The sequence below is a fragment of the Haliaeetus albicilla genome, chromosome 14, assembly GCF_947461875.1.
Source record: "Haliaeetus albicilla chromosome 14, bHalAlb1.1, whole genome shotgun sequence".
Lineage (NCBI taxonomy): Eukaryota > Metazoa > Chordata > Aves > Accipitriformes > Accipitridae > Haliaeetus > Haliaeetus albicilla.
Genome location: NC_091496.1, coordinates 9429215 through 9451617, shown reverse-complemented (window position 1 = coordinate 9451617; position 22403 = coordinate 9429215). Strand labels below are relative to the sequence as shown.

At 39.5% G+C, this 22403-nt stretch overlaps 1 protein-coding gene across 1 annotated transcript in view; it reads right to left on the bottom strand.

The window, feature by feature from the left end:
* SEMA3D (semaphorin 3D) overlaps positions 1-22403 on the bottom strand; it is a 147442-nt gene that overhangs the window by 52379 nt on the left and 72660 nt on the right. Inside the window, 5 exon segments of the mRNA XM_069801680.1 lie at positions 3348-3490; positions 9560-9688; positions 12995-13088; positions 17211-17330; positions 19060-19122. Of these exon segments, the coding sequence (XP_069657781.1) occupies positions 3348-3490; positions 9560-9688; positions 12995-13088; positions 17211-17330; positions 19060-19122 (549 nt within the window).

Below are 22403 nucleotides of genomic sequence, written 5' to 3'. Positions count from 1 at the left end.
GGATATGTATACAAAAATGTGGCTGACTTGTTACTTGACTGCAGAGGGCACAGTGCATGGATGCTGCAATTTTTTTTTTCAAAATCTGGCTCAGTGTGTAATGATTGTGTCATGTCTTTAGCTGATGCAGACTGGTTCAGCAGTAGGGGCTTGAAGACAATGTAGCTGTGAAAGCTTATGTCTGTGTTTCTAGAAACAGAAATACATGGGTACATGGTCTTAAGAAGTTAAGGTCTGCATGATCATGTAATACACATATGTGTATCTTTATGAGTTTTGAAAAAAAAAATAAACATTGCTGGCTAATCTTTAATACTATTTTTTTTCTTTTTACTTATGACCTTACTTGAAAAGAAAATAAATAACCCAACAGATTATACTTAATGTAAGTAGGAGCATACCATAAGTAGTATCAGGTATTACGGACGGGCCAATGGTACTTTTTCTGCCGCCCTCAAACCAAAAATAGGAAATGCCATTTGCCATGATAAATTACACAACTCATTCTGAAAGTGACTGTTGAAAGCACTTCCCCCCAGTTCATACTGATATCCCCCAGTGATATACAGAAGGCAGATGACGTAAATCTAAATTAGTGCTATTTAGCGCTACAGTGGCTGCGTTATTAGAACGCATGCTTCGAGACGGTAAGTATGGTCTTATGAACAGGACAAGTGACAGCTGTTTGACTCTGGGCGAAGAGCTGCCAGCAAGAGTATTGTAATCTTCTGGGGCTGAAAGTAGCTGGGAAAAGGGAATGCTTTCCAGAGAAGATTTTCCCTAAGGGGGAGGATCAGTGAGAGACCATATTGTTGAGCCATTGACAATTAGCCAAAGAATAGGCTGCACTGAATAACCTCCTTATTAAAAACAAAGCCCATTCTAATTTGAGCATGTGTCTCTGGCATTAATGTACAAGAGCCCTAAGGCACAGTGAGGTAGGAAGCAATTGAATTCTAGTAGAAAAAAACTGGGTTTACACCAAGCAAATGATTTCAGACGTTGCTGGGCTCCTCCCATCCACTGTTACTCTCTGCTTGCTAGGGAAAGAAGGCAAAGGCTTAGCTTAATGAAACAGTGCAAGTAGAAATTGTTATGTTTTCAACTCTTGCACTGATCCCATATCAGAGAGAATTAAACATAGCAGATGTTTCGTACCAGAGCACAGATCCAGAGGATCTTAGTCCGTAAACAGAGGATTCTATTTGAATATTTTAATTTCTATTAAATACCCATAAGAGTACTTTCATTATAATAATTTGCATTATAATTTGTTTTTATTTGCAGGTAATCAAGACAAACGTACAAAAAACCAGGAATCTGAATTTTCAGGAGAATTCTGCATCCATCAGGAAGTGCTCAGTAAATAAAGAAGACAGTGCAAAACTAACATTAATAATAATCAACTTACTTATAAGTTTCCATTGTCTTGCTTTGACTATTAAAAATAAAATTCAAGACTTTTTTTCCCGTTAACATGATTACTCTATAAATTCAGTCTCATTTGAGGTACAATTACGCATGGTCGTTAGGATTTCCTTACAATACATTTGCTTTTATTATGATATCTTATCTCCTTTTTTCTCTAGGTAAAGGATGCTGGAGAACTCTAGCTAATATATCTTAGTTTACTATAATCTCTCCTGTGCCTTGGCTTGAAAATGTTGTCTACCAATGTCTCCTAGTGCATTAAGTGCTTTCTCACAATCAGCAAATGCCATGTCTAGCAGCAAATCATATATGTTTGCGTTTCCATTCTGCCATTAATCACACTGCAGTGAAATACCCAACTAAAGATTATCCATTCTTTCATCTGGCTAAAAACCTACTAGAGAACTGATTTATGAATGAGTTTTTTGTTTTCTTAACACTTTAGGTCAAGGACAGAAGTGTGAAATGGCTGTGGTCACTGAAATCTCAACTGGAGTTAGGAATTGGCTGGACTGCAGAGTAGTTGTAGATTTACATATTCATACACGTGTGTCTACTCTTTGTTTTTCAGTGTGTGTCCATTAGCTGACTGGGTGCTCTTCTCCTAGACACATCTTACTGCAAATCACAAACTCTTTTGTTTGTTTAGTAATTTTCAAGCTTCTTAAGAAGATAATTTTCACTGCCAGCAGAGTCACATTGCCCAGAAAATACAAGTAAATGAAAGCTTCTGAAGAAAATATCACAGAAATGTACCTACTTGTGTAATTGCTGTGATGGTGTTGCTGATATCTGTTCATCATGAGATAAACATTTGCTCAAAGCTTATATTTATTAATATGAAGACAACTTTAAAGTCCCATTTCCCTGACTTTTACCAGTGATTCCTGGGTACCTGGTTTCACTGAAGACCCAAGTACAGGATGGGAGCACACATACTGACTGCTTCTGTTCCCACAGTATTATGGGACAAAGGAGTGGATAGCGTGTCTGACGCAGAAGTCAAGACACCCTCCCGCTGTAGTGGGAAGAAGACCTTAGCAAAACCAGCCGGCTGTTAAACAGCACACTCCACACTGACTGCTGTCTTCATATGCAGGAATTGGTTTATCTTCTCATTACGGTTTGAGGAGGCTTCTGCCCTTGACAGAGATGCTTCTTCAAAAAGAGCGCAGCTCATGAAAATCTGAGTCTGCGTTATGAATGCCATAGGGGCAGAAATCTCTCCTAAGGGGCAAAACCAAGCGTAATGAAAGAGAAAGTGAAGGGAGTAATCGTTTAAAGGAGGTCAGGCACCAACCAAAGGAAACTTTCTACACTGCAGCAGACCCAGGGCCTGGTTCCTCCTGGTCAACAGGTCAAGGGCTGCACCTCTTCCCAGGGGAGGAAACCTCTGGGCAGATGTGGGGGTAGCTCAGAAACTATATACATTTTGAGCCTTCCCCCACCCCAACTGATTATCAGGAATGTGCAGAAACAAATGACTGACCCCAGCTCTCAGAAATGCCCAGGAATGATGTACTGAGCTAGGCTCATATCCCTCCATTCACTGGGTGCTTTCCACAAAAACCCAAGTACCTTGCCACTGTCTACACTTCGACAAGTCAATCCTCACCGAAAGCTTATGAAACAAAGCAGGTCACTGTTGCATATCTGAACGTCAATATATTATCGTTTAGAAACAGGATTATAATTTATAAGCAAATTAGATTTTCCCGAAGAGGTACACAGTCAATACCAAGTCTGTTTTTCAAGTGAGTAAATTTCAAACAACATTAGTAATCTCTGTTCAGAAAAATTACTATGATGGCTCATTGGGTAAAAACACTGTTTCCTTCTGATCTGAAGGCGAAAACAAACCAAACATTCCAAACATTTTTTTTTCTTTAAATAAAATAAAAAGATAGAGTCCTCACCTTACAAACTCTCCCAACTCGGGAAAGGATTGTCTTGTCAGACGTGCCACTATCTTGTGATATTTCTCGGAAAAAGAAGTAGATTTTGTCATCATCTGGGTTATAGGTGTCTGGGATGGGAAAAGTTCCAACAAATTTCGCTCCTAGAAGTTACCAAAAAAAGATTTTAAAAATCTGAAGAAAAGTCTTAATACTTGCTACTAAATTTCTGCTGCAATATCTGTGTTTATGTTGCATCTTCCAGCGAAATAAAAATGTCACTACATAGACATGTAGTGGCAAGTTTCTTACTAGGTCCAAGAGAAAACCACCAGATTCTGAAGTATTTACTCTTAGTGTGATGGTTTTGTCTATATATGTTTCTATCAATTCCATAAATATGCAGCACTATCATTCTCTGAAAATAGAATAACTCTCAGTACAAAATATTGCCTGCAAAAATCTGCCTTACTGCTCTTGCCACCAATACCAAGCTAAGTAGATTTTCTGAAATCACATGGTAGAATTTAAATTAATTTAATTACACATTGCAGCAGTTAGGACAGAAATACACTACTGTTTACTAGAGATAGCTTGCAAAGGAATGAAAGAACCTTTATTGATCCATGGGATTAAAAATTCAATATAAATGACAGCTTTCCCAAGTTCAAAGTTTCCTTCATGTCTGTGCTGTAACAATCTTACTGACTATACCTACCAAATCCAATACAGTGCCAGGCTGGGATTTCCAAGTTAGCACACCAAACTCCACAACTGACTGGTTAGTCTTAAGGAGACAGTTCTTTGTTGTGCATGAAAACATATTCGCTATATCAACATAACGGTTTGTTTGGGTTATTTAAAACCGCTTTTTGCAAGAAATGCTACAGCATGCCTTGCCCGGATATGCTGAGCCATTATATTACTTCTGGTCTCTTCCAAAGCAAGCTTGGGTGTCTCTGCCTACATCTTATAGGCATGCTTACTGGGACAAGAATTTAATACATGTCCTTCACTGTCTTCCTCAGCTCCTTCGTCCGTGATCTCCGGTCCTGCTCTACCTGTTCACCAGTTGGGGGTTTTTTTTGTGTTTTTGTTTTGGTTTGGTTTGGTTTGGTGTGGTTTTTTTTCTTTAAATTTGGCACTAAAAGCAGAAATTAAACTAATTCCAGGGGTCCTTGACTGCAGCAGAGTAGACAACAACACTGTCTTATTCAAGTAAACCAGATACTTGGGGAAGTGATTTTTAAGACATTCCCCAGTGTGTTATAATAGATGAGCTCTTCTGAGGGCCCTTGGATCAATGATGTTTTTCTTTAAACAGAAGTGGCTATACAAATACGGTGCAAAGAGACCCTTGACTCTAAAATACATTCTTTCAGCAATAAAATACACAGTCTTTGTCCCCCATACGCAGGCAGGCTGCAGTAGAAAGCAGTAAGGAGGGTGGTGTAAGATGGTAGAGCAAACAGAGCACACCGGTGATACGTGGGGAATACTATTATCAGCTTTTAATGTATCGTCATGCCTTTGTCCTTTTTATAATGCTTGTTACTTTATATTAGCCTTAAGGAATTTTCACCATGAACTCTACAGTACACACAGGACAAAAAGAGGGTCCTTGATTCAGAAGTTCACAGTCGAAGGCTTGAGACAAAAATGCGATGTGTTTAAGTGCTGAATGTGCACCTTCATGACAGAAGAGTAAATTTATGGGTCAAAATAGCCACAGCGCTGCTTCCATTTTAAACCTTTCTGACACTAGAGAATGGCGTCAGCAGAAAAATGAAATGATGCAGGCATCAAGTTCTATAAATTTAAGTTAAGATTTCAAAATGAGCCTAAAGAAAATATTCGACTACCCCTCAGGGCCTGTAAGGCTACTTTGAAGATTAGATCTCTAAGCGTGAATAAATACATAAATACACTTCTAGTATGGTTTCTTAAATATGCGGTTAGCTAAATAGCCATTTAACAGGAAAACCTGTGAAATACTTCTATAGCATGCTTTTGAATTTCACATAGATTTTTTTTTTAATCCACATTCGCAGAACAAAACTCTGAATATATGGTTTTTGTAAATTAAATTTCATTGCTTTACTTGGCAAGCCAAATGCAAAAACAAATGTCTCGATACCAATTCCTGGAACAGGTTTAGAAGAATCTCTAACAAATTAAAGGAACACAAATATTTAATGATTTTAAATCACAATTGAAAACACTGAAGTTGAAAGTTAAATCCAAACAAAAATACACTGTAAAATATATGAAGACAAAGAGACTGAAAACAATTTAATGAAAGAGATCATGATCTGAAAAGCATATTATGTGCTGCAAGTGAGATCTTTGTCTCATCTTTTGTAATCCATCCATACAACATAGAAAAGTGTGTTTAAACTAACTGTGAATTAGGTTTTTGGATTCTTTGCATGGGAAACAAATTATATGACGACGATTTTGAACCACTGTTTGTTTTCCCATACACAGAGTTGCCCCCTCCTAGTTGCTTCAATAGAAGGTTTTCCCACATACAAATTTCATAGCTAGATTGTATGTAACCAAACAGGGAATTAAAGGCAGCATGAGCTCTGACAATAGATGGTACAATAAATCCAGGTGTTGCTCGTGTTTTTTAAACATGCTCTTGTGGCCTAGTGGGAAGAGCTGTTGCCTCTAGTCCTTCACTGTTGGGTTTGCCAAAGTGGTCATGTTTGCTGTTGGTTACCTGCTGGTTCTCACACCCTTCTAATGCCAGCAGTAGTTTTAGACAGTGCAACCGTGCATGTGCATGTGTAAGACCTACAGAGAAGTAAGATTCATTAGGCTCAGAAAAAGAGGACAGCAAATCCCAGAGCATGAAGAAATGAAAAAGCAACCCAAAACACTGGGAGGCAGCAGCTCTTTGTAGCTGGGCTGCCAGAAATATGTGGCATGATAAAATGCAAAGGATAGCGCTCACCTCATTTACCTTTAACCGTCTAGAAGTCAAGCTCCTAACCTATACTCATCCAGGTCCTCTCTCAGGGAGGGACACAAGGAAGAAAGTGACAATGAATAATCCTATTTTAAGACAGATTCCTACAATAGGTGGGGTGAGTCACCCTCTGGAAGTGTCACCTCTCTCTGTAAATTACAGAGACAACTGAAACGACTGAGCTCAGACAGGATGCTAACTTTTGCCTTTTAGACCTAAGTGAGCTGAACCCCATCCAAAGTTCACAGGATATAAAAAAGTCATTGCCTGCAAGTCTTTGCCCTGGCAAAGAACGACTAAATTGCAATGGAAAAAAAAAAAAAATAAAAAAAAGATGAATGCAATTCAGGGAAGCACTCATTCCAACTATGGCTTTAGCTTCCTATAAAGGAGGGAGGAATGTGCAGCTGTTTAGCGCATGCCTGCACGTAGGGCTGGGGTGTCCCACCATGGGATGCTCTCCTCTGCCCGCCGGGCTGGAGCAGGGCAGACTCGGTTCCAGTGGGCAGCTTTGCCATCTGGAGCAGGGCCACCAGCCCCACGTGCCTCGTCCTCTGCCCCAGCCGCGGGTGAGACAGCTCCGGTCAGCGGCTGTGGGAGCGCCTGATTCTTCAGCTCTGCGGGAGAAGGGCTGAAGTCCGAGCAGAGGCAGCATCCCCTCTGTCTTCAGTGCCACCGCGTGCAGGAGTATGAGCCTGTGTGAGTGTGAGTCATGGGAAAGATTAGCTGCCTTCCTCCCTTTCTCCTTTCTGGAGCTGCTATTCAGTCATTGAGATTAAGACATGTCTTAATTAGTCAAGATAGAGATGCCCTGCAAGGAACTGGAAAGTATCCTACGCATTTTTCCCTTATGCTTTGTCTTTCCCTCCCTTCCCTCAGGAAAGGATAATCCTGTTTCCAGAAACAGCATAAGACTAAACTTTAAAAATATTAAGGTGCATTATAGCAAAACCTCCTCAGCCCTCTGGAAAAAAACAAGTTATACATTTTATGCTTATCCTAAGTAAAACATGAGTCACGCCTGGAAATAATTTATTTCTAATTGTACAATTACTCAAGTATGTACAACTTTTCCTGGAGGTCTAACACATGCTTGGTAAATGGGTGGTAGATTTAGGGAAGACGGGATTTAGATGAGATGGGAGTTTTAAACCTGAAATCAAGTAAATATTTTCTTTATACCAATATTGGCTAAAAGCACAAATGTATGTAATTGGTAATGGTACACATAAACTAGAAGTATATTGGCTACCCTATGGCTTATTGCAGAAATGATCCCATCATTTAGAGTTGTTCTCAAAATTTTCTCCAACTTTAAAAGAACCATTTCAAAATATTAAAAGCACCTAGTTTATATCTATGCCTCTTAGTATAACACTGCATGAATTGTGTATCTGAAGTCTTAGACAGAGCATGGCTGTAGTTTTTTATATTGCTGGAAACAACATAAACCTGAAGAATATGTGGGGTCTTCAGTGTTTATATAGTGTGGGGTAATTTTCACGTCGCAGTCTAGCACACTAAAGCTGTTTTTCAATCCCAGACATATTAATATATTATTCTCCTTAGAAAACTTTCACAAATACAGATGCTTTAAGTGAAAACAGAATAAAACATGAATCAATCTAAAAGAAAGAAGAAAGGCAGACCCCCAAACTCAGCCTCCAAACTAAAACACATAAACAGTTCTCAAACCTTTAGTTTATTCTGTGTTCTTGTACTGTTCCCTTGCCTCAAACTGCTCATGAAGAAACATTAATAGCGTAAAGATATGTTTGGAACTGGATATGTAAGCTATAAGTTCTTTCGGACAGGGAACTGAACCCTGTAATGCTCATCAAGGTGGATCTATGCTAATGATAACACCATATGCTCCTCAGGACCAAACTGCAGTAAATCTTTCTTTTTAGGATATTATAGCATCCCTTAGGAAAGCAACTACCCCAACCATCTTTCCATTCTGACCATCAGCAGGTCGCCAGTGATAAAAGTGGATATTCAGTTGCACAGTTAATTACAGTTAGAGAACTGCCTGCTGGAAGGACCCATCCTGGTTGATATCACTTATAGCCCATTTCTCGTCTACATTGCACAAAGGATGCATAGAAATGGGAAATGGGAAATAGGAGAGGTGGGACAGGAAAGGTTTTGAGCACAGGAGATGAAAGTGGGATAAGTCAGCAGAGTCAGATGTGAGATTTTTCTATCTGTCTGAAGCCCTGCTCCTATTTGGAAAGGTAAAATGACTTTAAGTGGCTTCTCCTTTCCTCCTCACAGCAGAAATCCTGAGGTTACAGAGTTACATCTAGACAGAAATGTAAGGCAACAGCTTAGAAGAAGGGAGAGGAGGAGTAGGGGTAGGAAAAAAAAATAATAATAGAAAAGAACATTTCCTCTTGTTGAAGTCTCAAAGAGTTAAGAGGCAAAATTATCCCTTTCAGAAGTTGTCTGCTGGGAAGACAACTTAACCCTGTGGTCAGCAGGCCCTGGCTTTACAATACACCCATAATAGTTATACAGGCATCCTGAATCAGGGCCAGTGTTGCCACATCTTTAAAGACAGTTGACGGCTAAAAGGGGGATGCTTTAATTGAGTAGGGTTAGCCTGTGAGTGAAGTTTTCCATGTTACTCCGTGTGTGGTTTGAGACTGGCTGGGTGTAAATGCAGCCAGTTTTTTAGAGGGTTTACTAGCTCAGAATGTTTTTTAACGGGCAAGGAAAAGCAGTGTTTTGCTTGGGAAGCTATTTTAGGGTGCCCTTAGTGGTTTTAAAATGATCCTCACAACAACAAAGGGTATTTTTCCCCTTCAAAAAAGAAAAAGAAAAAAAAAAAGACCTCCTACCTAAAAACGTGGAATTTCTAGTCTGTCATTTCAACATGCTGTAGGGAACAGCTTTTAACAAGTGATCGGAAAAAAGGGTTTAAAAAAAAATTATTCCAACAAGACTGGAAATAGAAGCATTTAAGTCATGATATTATTCCAATTACAGGACTATATACAGATGTATAGATCAAAGATGGAAAGAATGATTAGGTCTTATGCTCCTACTCTTTCCTTAATTAGCATTTTCACCTCTGTGACTTTTCTCAAGTGCATTTTTGTTCCACTGAGTGTTTTTTAAAAAAAGCCTACGTAATCCAAAGATACCACGATCTATATTTATAGTTACTGGACATATATTTATATAAGAAAGGGGCTATTAACTTCAGAGAGGCAGGGACAATGCAAATGACAACAGCATATGTTTGGGATCTTACCAGTAAGCCAGTAATGTTCGGAAATGTCAGTTCTGATGTAATGGTGGTCGTGAGAAGGGCCCAGAGAACGTGTTAGAGCAGTGTCTTTGCCAAGGAAATCAGAAGCTGTTCCAGCATAAAGATACTCATCTGCAAATGAAAAAGAAACAGGGTTTCTACAGCTGTGGGGTAAACAAAATTAAAACTATTTGTGTTTTGTTGGGTGAACAACACCTGTGTTTAATCGGCCTGCGAACTAATTTAAAGTATTATTGGCTTGTATTTTAATGGGATTTGGGGTTCTGTGAAATAACTTACATTTAAAAGAGGGTGATATTTGTAATTATATGCCTGAGAAGTAAAGAAGTCCAAGTCTAATTTTCAGATCTTTTAGACACTCAGAAAAGTAAATTCTCCAGCCTTGAATGGGTGCTGGGCTCTTAAGGGTACAAAGGTGTATTCGACCTGAGCATCCTGCCCCGTGAGCGTCGACCATGGACCTGGGGGCCGTGGCGAGGACACGACCATCTCTCCATTCAAGAGAATAGAGACTCTTGTGTCCCAGGCTTGCCACAGCCCCGATGGCTTTGCTGCTCCTGGGCTTGAGCTAGTAATAGTAAACATGATGGACGATTCACTATGGGAACTTTGCAGCTTGGCCCTTTCCTGGTGTAGGGATCTCCGTCCAACACTTCATTCACGAAGAGGAATTTAGGCACTACGGGAATTCTTCTCCATTATGTAACGTGTTAATGGTAGGAATATGGCTACAGACCCAAATCGTGATCATTTTAACATAGCGAGTGGTCCCACTAAAATAAATGAGACATCTTACTCGAGCAAGGCAGCCAGAATTTGTCTCACAAGGAAACTATATCTATAATACAATGCAGTGTGCTTGCTGCAATTGCAGTTATTATTAAGTCTTCTGCCAGCTTTGTGTGCAATGCAAAACTTCACAACCTTAAAAATTGCACAACATTTTCTGTTTTCCTTCAGATCTCACTGCTTTTCTAAAAAGAAGCAAAGAAACAGTATCACTGTGAATTTTTTTTGCCGCATAGTGTACTTTACAATTCTTTTTTTTTTTTTCTGCAAAATAACAAGATAGCTGTATTGGTTGGAGGAGTTTGGTTTTTGTTTAATGACTTGCAACAATAAATCCCTGGAGTTTGTAAAAAGAAAAAAGGTTCATGTTCATAAAAAATAATCATATAAAAAGCTGTATCATACATAAAAATCCCCTTCCAGGAGTTCCTTCTCCAGGTTTTCTGACACTCTGGGTAGAACCATTTCACAAGACCTTTTAGAGAGGAGTCCTTTGTTGGGAGTGAATGCAGAATAAATACCATTCAACATAGACGTTTGTGTTTTCATTTGCAAAAGATGTAAATGCACTTAAAAAAATAAGATCAAGGGGAAAAGAAAAAAAGCCAAAACCACAACCACGATCCACAAGTACTCTATCTGGCAAAAAAGATCCATCAGCTTTCTTTTTATCTCATTATTATTGTTACTTATGTATTGTTTCCATGACAGTATTGGAAAGCACATCTTTCAGACAGCATGTCACCTTTGTAAAGAAACAATAGTGCATTCTGAAAGGTATTTGTCATAATGAGGAATGGGCAGGGTAATTGGTGTTTGCTAACTGACAGGCACTCAGTGATCGATAAATCTGAAGGGCTAACAGAAATTCTCCATCCTTGCTTAGGCTCTGCTGACAAGGCGTTTTCAGCACTTCTCCTGGCTTTTGGTATCTCTCATTCCAAGTTCCAGTTATGTCCAGAACAGTTTTGGTGAGTGATAATTTGTAATAGAAGATGGATAATGAGCAGGTGAATTTTCAGTCAAAAAGACTAGCTTTTCAAATTTAGCTGTGGAATTTACTTGGGGAAAAATGCTGCGTAGCATTCAAAGAGAGATTACGTATTTCTACAAAGAATGAAAATTACTCAGTTCTGTTAGCCTACATACATGAGTGAAAAAATAATGAAATATGATTTAGCTCATATATGTATAACTGATTAGAAAGTGCTTTCTGAAGGATACAAGTAATCTTAATCACCATTTTGCAGATAAATAAAACTAGACAGAGAGAAGTGACATGCCAAAGGTTACTCCTCTCATCAGTGACATAGACGGGAACTGAGCTCCCCTGAATCCCAGGGCAGTACCTCATCCATGAGCTGTACTGCTCTCCTGGTACTTTGGGAATAAAGCAATCATCAAAAGATAGGCCAAGAACGCATTCTCTGGTCAGGCCTGTAAAGCTTTACAGTGCTCTTGTACCTTGTTGCAAAGCACTTGTCACCAGGCATAATCAGAGAGAACGGATACTAGAATACCCTGATCATTAATTTTATCTAGCCTGAAAATTCTTATGTACCAAAGTTCATGTTTTAGTTAGCTAAAAAATGGCAGCTTCTTCATTTCGCAAGATTTAATAGAGCAGTCAAAGCACTAGAGTGCTACTGAAATTAGCCAACGCTATAATAAATCATGGAGTTCTATTGCATTAAAAAAAAAAGGAAAAAAAAAAGAAAAAAGTTAAAGTTTCTAGAATCGCATTTTAAAAATAGACTTCACGGTCATTAAACAGTACTAGGGGTCCCTGAGAAGAATAAGCACTGGCTTTAATCTATTGTTTTTAATAAAGGAAGTCCTGCCCCATCTGTTGGGTCAGAATCACAAATCATCTATCTTATTATCTGAGAATAAAGACTGAACATTACTCATATTCTTTTTATAACACAGAGTGACTGATACTTCAAAGCATTGTCACCACTGCTCTTTGGCTGTAAATGAAAACGTCATGGTGCTTCACCCTTATCTTGCATTCATATGTTTGACGGACAAGTTAAATGAAAATTGTCCAAAGCTATGAACCAAACCATGACAAAAGTAGCTCTTATAGTGATTTGAAATCCCGAGGTCAAGCTGACATTCCTCAGCACCAAATGTCAGACCACACAGCACTGCGATGCACGCAGCAGGCAGATTGCACTATCTTGTTCCTAGGATCCAGCTTCAGAAGTGGCTACTCGAGTAAATAGAAACCTCAAAAATGTATTTATGGAAATAGTGGATGTCAGCAGACTTCAAAGGGCAGTACATATTGATAATTGCAGAAAGAGGCCCAGAAGCGCTTGAAACGTTGTCTGGCTGTGTGGGTTTTTTGTTGTCTTCTTAAAGGAGCAATGACGGGCGAGGATGACACCGCTCCTGCTCGACTTCTCAGCCGCTCAGATGTCTCTGTTGGTGTTGCTGCATTTCCAGCTCTTTGGTGGCTGCAGACTGAAGGCTCCCCCAGCTCCGAGAGCACAAACCACCGTCGGAAACACAACTAAGGCCAGAGGGACTCCAGCAATGACATCGGCTGAGCCTCTCACCCCGGGCTCGCCTACAAAGCCATCGCACGTCCGAGAGCAGCACCCGGCTCTGGTCGGTCCTTACCTGCCATCACTGAAGCAAACGGCTGCTGAGGATCGAAAGGGCATTTCAACCTGCCAGACTCCAAGTTCTGAGTATCCAGCCGGAATACCGTTTCCTGAGAATAAACACATATTCATTAACCTGGCGTGGCTGCAGAGAAAAACTCAGACGAACTGTTCTGCTACCAACCAAAGTGAAGGTGTGGTAGATCAGGCAGCTATCATCTCAGCATTGGTGTTTACGGTCCGTGTCTCTGTTTTATATCTGGATTTTTTTCACTCATTGTTTTAAAGTAACCTGTTCACTCCACAGTGAAACACAAATCTTATAAAAATACAATTATTTTCAGAATAAAAAAGATGTATTGTTCATTTCTGCTCAAATTAAAAGCTGGATTGTACTTAAAAGGCACTGGCTTCTATTTGAGAAAGTGCTGATAGACTGTGTTGCAACAGGAGACCCAGAAAGGATTCTGGCTGACTCTTAAATTTCTCCAGGGACTGCTGAATAACGTTTGCAGCAGACACAGTTCAGCCCCTTTTAAATGAAAGCAGCATATGCTCTCTCCTGTTATTTTTAACAAGGCTAATGATACAAGAGATATCCGAATAGATCCTTCCTTGTAGTTCCCAAATACAGTGTGATTAATTCCTGGGTCTCGGAACAAGGGCATAGAGGAAGATAAAGAAAAGAAATTATTTAAAAACTATTCCTGATGTTTTCAGTGGACAACCAACAACTCAGTTGTTGTAAGCTTCAATCTGAGGTTTTATTAGAGTTTTGAATTGCCAACAAGGATGTTTCTACTTGTTCTTTTTCATTAGTATCCTAAAGGCACGCTTAACCTGAAATTCATAGTGAGTCCTTCTGAAGGCAAACCAATTGCTCAGATTAGTACAGTGAAGCCTTTGCAGGTACAGAGACTGGATTTTCAGAATTCTGCTGCTTTTAGAGAAGGGAGATTGCCTACAGAAGTGCTGTTAACACACGCTCCTACCTACAGTGATATATAAAATCCCAGCAGTGTTCAGGAATCAAATCACTGTGGGTTTAATTTCCATTGTAGAGACATAACTTTTGCAGCTAGTTTAAAAAAAATCAAAACACCTCTATGATCTAAACAATTACTTAAAAAAGGGTGAAGTGATTTTAATTCTTTGTTTCTATACCTCTGCCTTGCAAGAGGACTGAAGAGTACAAATGACAGTTAAGTATGCTCAAAGATGGCCACATAGGATCAGACTTCACAACACATTGATTCAATTCACCCTTAATGTACATCAGATTATAAATGACAAAACCTTTCTATTTCATTGAGGTGTCTCCTAAACTCTCTAGGCTCAGAAGGCAAAAGCCCAGGATATTGAATAATTAAGCTCCTTAAGAGAAAGAAAATCAATTCCAATTTATGAACATAAATTCCATTTCCTCCAGCAATTCTACCTGATACAAAGCAGAATTTAACCGTCAAACAACAGCCCCTGTTGTCTTCCCAAATCTGTGGGATATCAGATAAGGTAAACCAAATTCTCAGGCTACTGAGGTGGATCAGAGCACAGCAAGGACAAAACTAAATTAAAAATTAAGCAATTTCTTTTGCTGACAATGCTACGGTAACGGCCCATCCTCCTTTCTTCTACGATGTGCAGCCCTGAGCTGCTGGGAGGACCCTTGCTGTATCACATGCAAAAACGCTGGCTGCAAGTCCCGCAGGACTCAAGGGACCGAGGGCTTCATAGATCAACATCAAATATTTCAGACTTCCCCCAGACAAACTAATGGACGCTACCAGGCATTCACACAGAATTAACCTCCTGCTTTCACTTCAGACAAAGCTTTCAAAGAAAAGAGCATCCCTTGGAGAGCTGTGGCTAACAGCACCGACCGGGCCAAGCCTCTTCTTCACCGGCCAAGAGAAGTTTTGGCAGTCACTTCAGCAATAGCAAGACGAGGACTTTAATCCCCTTTAATTGTGTGATCCCGTAGGGGATTTGTACGGCTTCAAAAGCAGCGTCTGCTGTGGGTTTGAGTCACCTGATCCACGCTGTTTTCCTCTCTGTTTTCCCAGCCCTGGCACTGGCCAGCAGACCACTGGGCAGCTCCACCGGCACCTTTCAAAGGTCAGCAGAGCACTGCCTGGTTGCACAGCCTCCGGGAGGGTAGCTCGGGCCCTGGATCTCCCAAGCATCCCACAGCTTCCTGTAGAGGTTACTAATTACCAACCACCCATCATCCATTCTTATAACTCAGAGATAAAAAAAAAAAAAAGAAAGAAAGAAAAAGAAAGGGGGCGGAGGGAAAAAGACTAAAAGAACAGCTCTGCAATAAAAGTGCTCCGAATGACCACGCAGAACTCCTGGCGTCGGTTCCTGCAATGAGGAGATATTTTCAGCTGCCTGTCAAATTCACATCAATGGGTGCACCCTCAGCACCCTCCTGCCCTCTCACAGTTCTCTGGAGAGGTAGTGCAAGGACGGCGGCTGTAGGGTGTTTGGGGTCCAAGAAGGAAAGGGAAAATAGGCGTGATGCCATTCAGAGCTGTGAACTTAGTAGGAGGCTGTAGAAGAGATGCACCATCGGAAGAGGCATGAGTAGTGCTGAACACCACGCAACCTACCACTGCAGCTGAGTGCCCAGGAGGAATGCAGGAGAGGCAGGACTGGGAGACAGTGAGGGGATTAGGAAATACAATACGGGGATTCTTCTTCCCTTTCCTCTCATAAGGTAATTGGTCACATCTAACTGAGACAGACCCCTTGTCTAGACTGGCTGCCAGACTGAACACTCAGACCAAATCCATAATTTCATAATGGCTGATGAAAAGCACCTTCTCAAATGAAGTTGTTAAAGGTGCGATGGTAGAGTGAATCAGGCATCTTGCTAACGACCCAGAGGTAAACCAGAGCCTTGCTTATACTCTTGCTGAGAGCCGTTCTGTTCAATTCAGCTGTGTATTTGATCATTCAGGCTAAGGAATCAGCATGATACAAGGGATCTAAAATTTCAGTTGTTTCAACTGGAATATTTAAAGGAGCGAAGCAAAGAAGCCTACAAAATTATTTCATTATAAGCCCAATTATACAGCATATACCAAACAATACCAGGAGCATTAATGGCTTATTAGGGAAAGAACACCACTGTGCAGATTTCAGGCAGCTTCAGTTTTCTCTAACATAGGCAGCCCCTCTGGCCTGGTCAACCAACCTACAGACTCTGTGGAATACGATGATGGGTCTCAGCCTGGGTAGGCATTAATAACTTTTTTCTTTTTTTTTTCCTTTTTTTTTCTGTGAGCATCTGCCCTTGATTCCATATGTCAGAATAACTCCAATGTGTACATATTTCAGGTTATCGCTTTTAATAACATATCATTAGACCTCATTTCTTATATTCTAGATTTCACCGAGACCCAAAGAAAAGCGCAAGCTATTTCTATAGCAGCATAGGAAGCCTGCACCACAGCAAGTAGCCAGACAGGTCACATCTCAACACTGTCTGAGAACAGAGCCAGTGTTATAAATATAGCCAAGGTGTTATACATATAGGAGTTAAAAAGAGACTTGTGTACTAAGTGGCTGCTTGACACAACACCAAAATCCTTCTGTTGTGGGGGTTAGGTCTCAAACATTTACCACTTAGGATAGAGATTTCTTTAGCACCAGCAAATGAAGACCAATCAGCTGCTAACTTCCCTTCAGGAATATGCCACTAGTGATGGAAGATACCCAACATCTACTTCGCAACAGGGCTGCAAGACATATGCAAAGTCCTGAGATGGAGTCCTTGGACTCAGGCTCAGACACCATTTACAAAGTCTGTATTACTCTCATGCGCAAGTACATTAAAAGATAGAACTAAGAGTGCCATCTTGAACTCTGCATGTGTGTGTGTGTACACAAGCAGAAAGTATGTGCAGAAATGACTTACTAGAAAGAAAGACATCTGGGTTAAATGTTCTTTTCACTTAGTTAATCATATGAAAGTGTCATTCTGAAGAACTTTGTGTATTAAGACTTACTGAGGAAAGGGCTTTGTTCAAAAGCAATATGTACTTATCAAATGTGAGAACAAGAGTTCCTGTCTGACCTGCAAAATCCACCATTTACCCTGTTATTTATGCAAGCTGCTGTCAGTTCATTTTTTACACACTCGCATGGTATTTTCCAATCTATGATGAATGCTAAACAAGATGAGGGTTATTCCTTGACATGTCAGAGTAGTGAGGAGATTAAATTACCTCTTTGTGCGTTCCAAGTTCAATGTATCCACAGAGAGGGTGAAATGCTCCCGTGCCACAGACATAAACATGGGTTCGGTTGTAGGGCTGAAGAACCCTGATAAAATTGGCACATTCCGTCTATTGGGAAAAGAAGGAGAAAGGTTAATTTTCATGTTTATTCTTCTCTTTCACATTATACATTGTCCTAGGTTATAGCCGTAGTATTGGTGTATTTAAACTCAGAACTACTGTAGCAGAGACTGTTTACTAAATAGTTCAAAGTTGTGACGGCTAAAATTTTGCAGTGGCTATCGGCTAGGCAGTTCATCAATCAGACCTGCAAGCCTAACTCTGCTATAACACTCGCAGCCACGAGAAGCTGTGTGGTTACGGCACAGTTTGGAGGATATCTGCTCAGCCTGTGTTGTAGCAAACAAGCCCTGTCAACAACTGGGCAGAGGTCGGCGAGCCACTGGGTGAGTCTGGCTATCAATCCTCCTGCCTTTCCTCCCAATTCAGGGTTCTGCGCAAGCTTTAACACCAAAGATTGCATGACAGAAATCACTGTGGTGGACTGAAGGGCTTCAGCATACTTCCAAGGGTATGTTTTGTGTAGGAGTGAACTTTCTTTGCGCCAACCGCATCCTACTGGTCATTTTTGTATGGGCATTTCTGAGTCCTGAGGGATGCTCGGGTCGCTCCTGGCTCTAGCTGGGCTTGCTCCTTGCTGGTAAGGAGCACAAGTGGGTGCTGCACGCTGCAAGGGTGCTACATGGGGCAGTAGGAAAGGCTTGCTGCAGCCTTCCCCCAAATTAAATAAATACATATACATATACCAAGGTGATTAGGAGGGAATACCACAAGAGCTATTCATACATTCAAGCTACCGCCCTACACCTAAGTGGGAGGCAAGCTGCAGATACAATGTAGGAAGCAAAAAGGAGATATTTATGATTTATGTCCAAAACAAATATTCCCCTCTCTGGTCCCTTTCCTTTTGTCTTAGTGTAGAAATAGATCAGCACAAATCCTCCATATAGACCAGTATCAGCATTTTCCCAGTGCTCAGCAGAGGTGTTGTTTAGTTTTTGTCTGCTGTAAAGATAAGGGTAGCAATAAGTTAGGATAAAAAGTTGAAATTCCTCAGGCAGAGAGCTGAGAGAGTGTTTTGAGCTGGAGTCCACCTTGGTAACAGACAAGCTGGATAGAAACCACAAGATTTGTGGAGAGAAAAGGAAGAAATTTTATTATACAGCCGGGATTTATAGCGGGCTCTAGACACATGATGTAATCTGTGCTATGCAAAAGAGATATGAAAGTTTTATTGTATATATGAATGCACCTTAAACACACTTCCTAAAGAGACTTCCTAAAGAAGATTTGTGGTTCCAGGGAAAAGCTAATGAGTCTGAGATTTTGTTTTAACCTTAACTGCAGCTGTCTGCAAATTAAGTTAATTTGTACTCTGCTCTGCTACTCTGTTTCGTTAATGAATTATAATGAAGTTACAGTCAGGATATTCCCAAGAAAAAAGAAGCAGTTTGATGGGAAAGAAAGGATTTCAGGTCAGTATTGCCTGCGATACATTTCAGAGGAAAATCCATTTGTCTCTCAACTGCATTTCTTACATACAATGATGGCTTAGCATGCCTGCTGCTTGCAATATTGAATATTTTTTCTTGAAGCATTAACATTTAAAGAAAAATAATAGAAATGTACCTTTTTTTTCAAATGAAGAAAAAACACATTTCATTAGTTCAGGAAAAAAAGTGTAACAACAGCTTACTAACCCATTTTGTGCATTTAGAAACAAATACACAGGTATGCAACATTCTTGCAATAATAAAAAAATATGAACTATACTTACATGGGCGTCTTTCCCTGCTAATTTGCACAATTCTACCTTTTCTTTTGCTGCAGGCCAGTAAATCTGTAACATAGTTAAAATAAGACAAAGATTATGAATATTATAAATTGTCCTGTGACTGTAGTTTAACTATTTCCTTGAATGAACAGTTAAAACAGATGTATGCATGTTGAAGGAATTTGCATGCAAATTGAAATGAACATGACTTCAAATACAGGGTTCCATTACAAAAAGCGAAGAGGCTTTAAATCAAAACCTGTTCTTTGTTCCTTTCTTCATTGGCTATATGTCCTTTTTAAAGGTACTTAGACGATCTGGCTAGCACACCTTGTCACCATTAGGAATTGTGTGTTTTTCTCAAAGATATTATGGGCCAAATCATCTTGAAACCAAACTGACTGCAAAACAAGGCAAATGACATTTGTGATGAATTTGGCCCAGTGAACTTGGCAAAGCTGTTATAAAGAATGCTTAGCTGTTACTGCCAATTTTCAAATGAAAAGAAGTTTTGTTCAAAAAACTAAAGGTAGCTTAAGGGAAAATTGTAGAATAAAAAGTACATTTGACAGAAATCAATAGTGCACGGTTTAAAAATGTCACCCATCAACACTAATTGAGTTTACTGAGAAAATGACATAGAAGTTTAGAGGAGAATCATGTACCTTAGATAATTGGTAGCATACATTATTACTGTTTCTCTTTCTCCCTTCATCTGCACTGCAGAATTCTATAAACTAGGTTTTGGTGTAGATGGAGCCAGATGACAAATTACTATCAGTTACTGTCACCCCAATTACATTAGTGAAGAAATATCAATGAACAACAGCTCAGGTTCTGGCTCACTGATTTCAATTAAACAATAAAAATTGGACATTTTTTGAGTGTATGTTTGATTATATTAAATTCAAAATAGAAGCAAAATATAAAGTCTTCCAGAATCACCATGCTAAACATGGATCTTTTTTTGGTATTATTTTGTCAAGACAAAGTTATAACCATTTCTCATGACTAATAATAAGAACAAGAACAAATCACACTAAATTTTTGAGCAAATATTGGTTAGGAAATTGCCTCAAGTCCCAGGAACCAGCATGCAGATTACTAGTAGTCACAGATACTTTAGAGTAATGTTGAGTCTCAAATCACACCTTTTATAAAATCTTAAATAGTGAAATGTATAGGAATAAAGAATTATTATACTATGCATTAGGAAAAAAAATCATCATCAAGGAAGGATGCACAACTCAACCACATGCAAGAGGAGTTAACCGCTGTAATATTCCCTTTCTCTCACCCAGCTTTTGGCACCTTGTAGGATGTGGCTTGCCACATACACAGGCTCAGTCCCACATTGGTAAGGAAGGCAAAAGAGTGCCCTGTGTCAAATAGCTTTACCACTGTCCAAAATCTACAGTCAGTGTTCCTCCCAATCTGGAAACAGTCTTTTTATTTCACTTATTCCTCTTCTACTCCCAGTGAAAATGGATGTTTTTGCTTTCCACAAGGAAATTAATTTCCTCTCAAGTGCATTTACAATTACCTTTCTGATTAGAAGCTCTTAGTAAAGATAATGTATTTTATGTTACTTAAACCTTGACCTTTTACAGCTATACTTACTTAAAGTCAGAGATAAGGCAGTATAACAACATCTCCACACTGGAGCACGAATTTACTTTCCCGGAGCATTTTCTCAGAATGATGTCGTGATGGCATCCAGGTACAGAAACACAGTCTGAAACCAGCCGTGCCAGTGTGTCTGGATTACACAGCGTACAATGCCAGAAAGTACAAAGGAAGGTATTGGGAACATTGCAAAGCCATTGGGAAGAGCTGAAGGTAGCACCAGTGAACTCCTCCGGTCTCTGCCTGGGCAGGGTGGGATGAGTCTCGCTTGCAGCACTGGTCTGGCTCAAGTACTACTGGGTTAAAGAGGAGAGCTGAGGCTTAAGAGGTGCCGGTGAAGAAAAGCTGATGAAAAGGAACAGCTGGAGGACTACAAGGTCATGGATGTCCAAATACATTTGGCCAAGATGACTTAAGCTGAGATCTGATCTTCAGTTCTTTTGTACATAAACTGTATGCCCAATTCTGCCCAAGATCCCTGTATCACTAACAGAGAAGGCTAGAGGTCTTTGAGGGTTTTTGGAGATTTTTGGCCAAAGTTTAGTTATCCAATTAGGTAGACAAAATGTCCCTCTGTAGGCTTTTGAAAACGCCCAGCTCTCCTTGCCAACTACACAGAAGAACCAGACCCCAGCTTTGGGAGGCCCAGTTGCATTTGAAGATATCTACTTGAAGGCATCACATAAATTAATAGATTAGACTCTACACTCAATTCTTCTACAGATTCCTTCATGGGAAATAGCGTTTGTCGTACAAGGCTGAGATATACACACCCCCTTTTCTATGATAATTGACCACAGTCAGTTCTCATAAAAAAATCAATTGTTTTACTTTCTGGCTACTCAACAGCCTCAGTATTTAGCATTACACAAGGCCACATTAGACAATGAAAAGTGAAGCTAAGTAATCCAACTTTAAAATCAATTTGCAATTATATATGGGGGAGTTAAAGTGATATTTATTTGCTTTCCATAAAAGAAATGAGAGTTTCCCAGAAACTGTCAGTTCTAAATTGTAATAGGTCAAGAAAATTGCATAATAAATAATGAGCCAATGTGCTGAGCATAAACTTAATTTTTTATTAGATCACATGGTGTGTAACAGTACCGTAGGTCTGGTTTCCTCAAACACTGAGACACAAATAACTTTATGCATGTAAAATAGTCTCACTGAATTTTCACATGCATAAGCTTGTTTACATGCATCTGTGTTGACTTTTCTGTAGGGGGTGAAATTAAGTCTTGGCATTACATTTTATTCAGACAAGTTACTTAGTTTCACAATATGCAAAAAGTAAAAATAGATGCTCCAGTAGTTTCTTTTATATTTGAAATCTTTGAGCTTGTAGATGGTTTGATGCTTTGAAATTGGTCATTTTGTTTCAGATTTTTTTTCAGTTCACATGCTGAATTTACAATGGTGATATCTTATTTAACAAAGTATTTCCTAAATTCCTCAAAAAGTAAAACCTCAAAGAAAGAGAAAAAACCAAACCCCAAACAACCGTACAATATGTAATAATAGTGACAACACTGACATGTAAAATTATAATTATTTCATGTTACAAACAACACAAATTACATATATAATATATTTCAGGGTTGCATCTGTATCTGAAATGTCTGGAGACACCTTAGAATAGCTAGGTGGGGTTACTGAATTTAGGGGAAGAGTGTATCTAATTGAAATACATGAACTATATACTTAAACAGGATTATTTT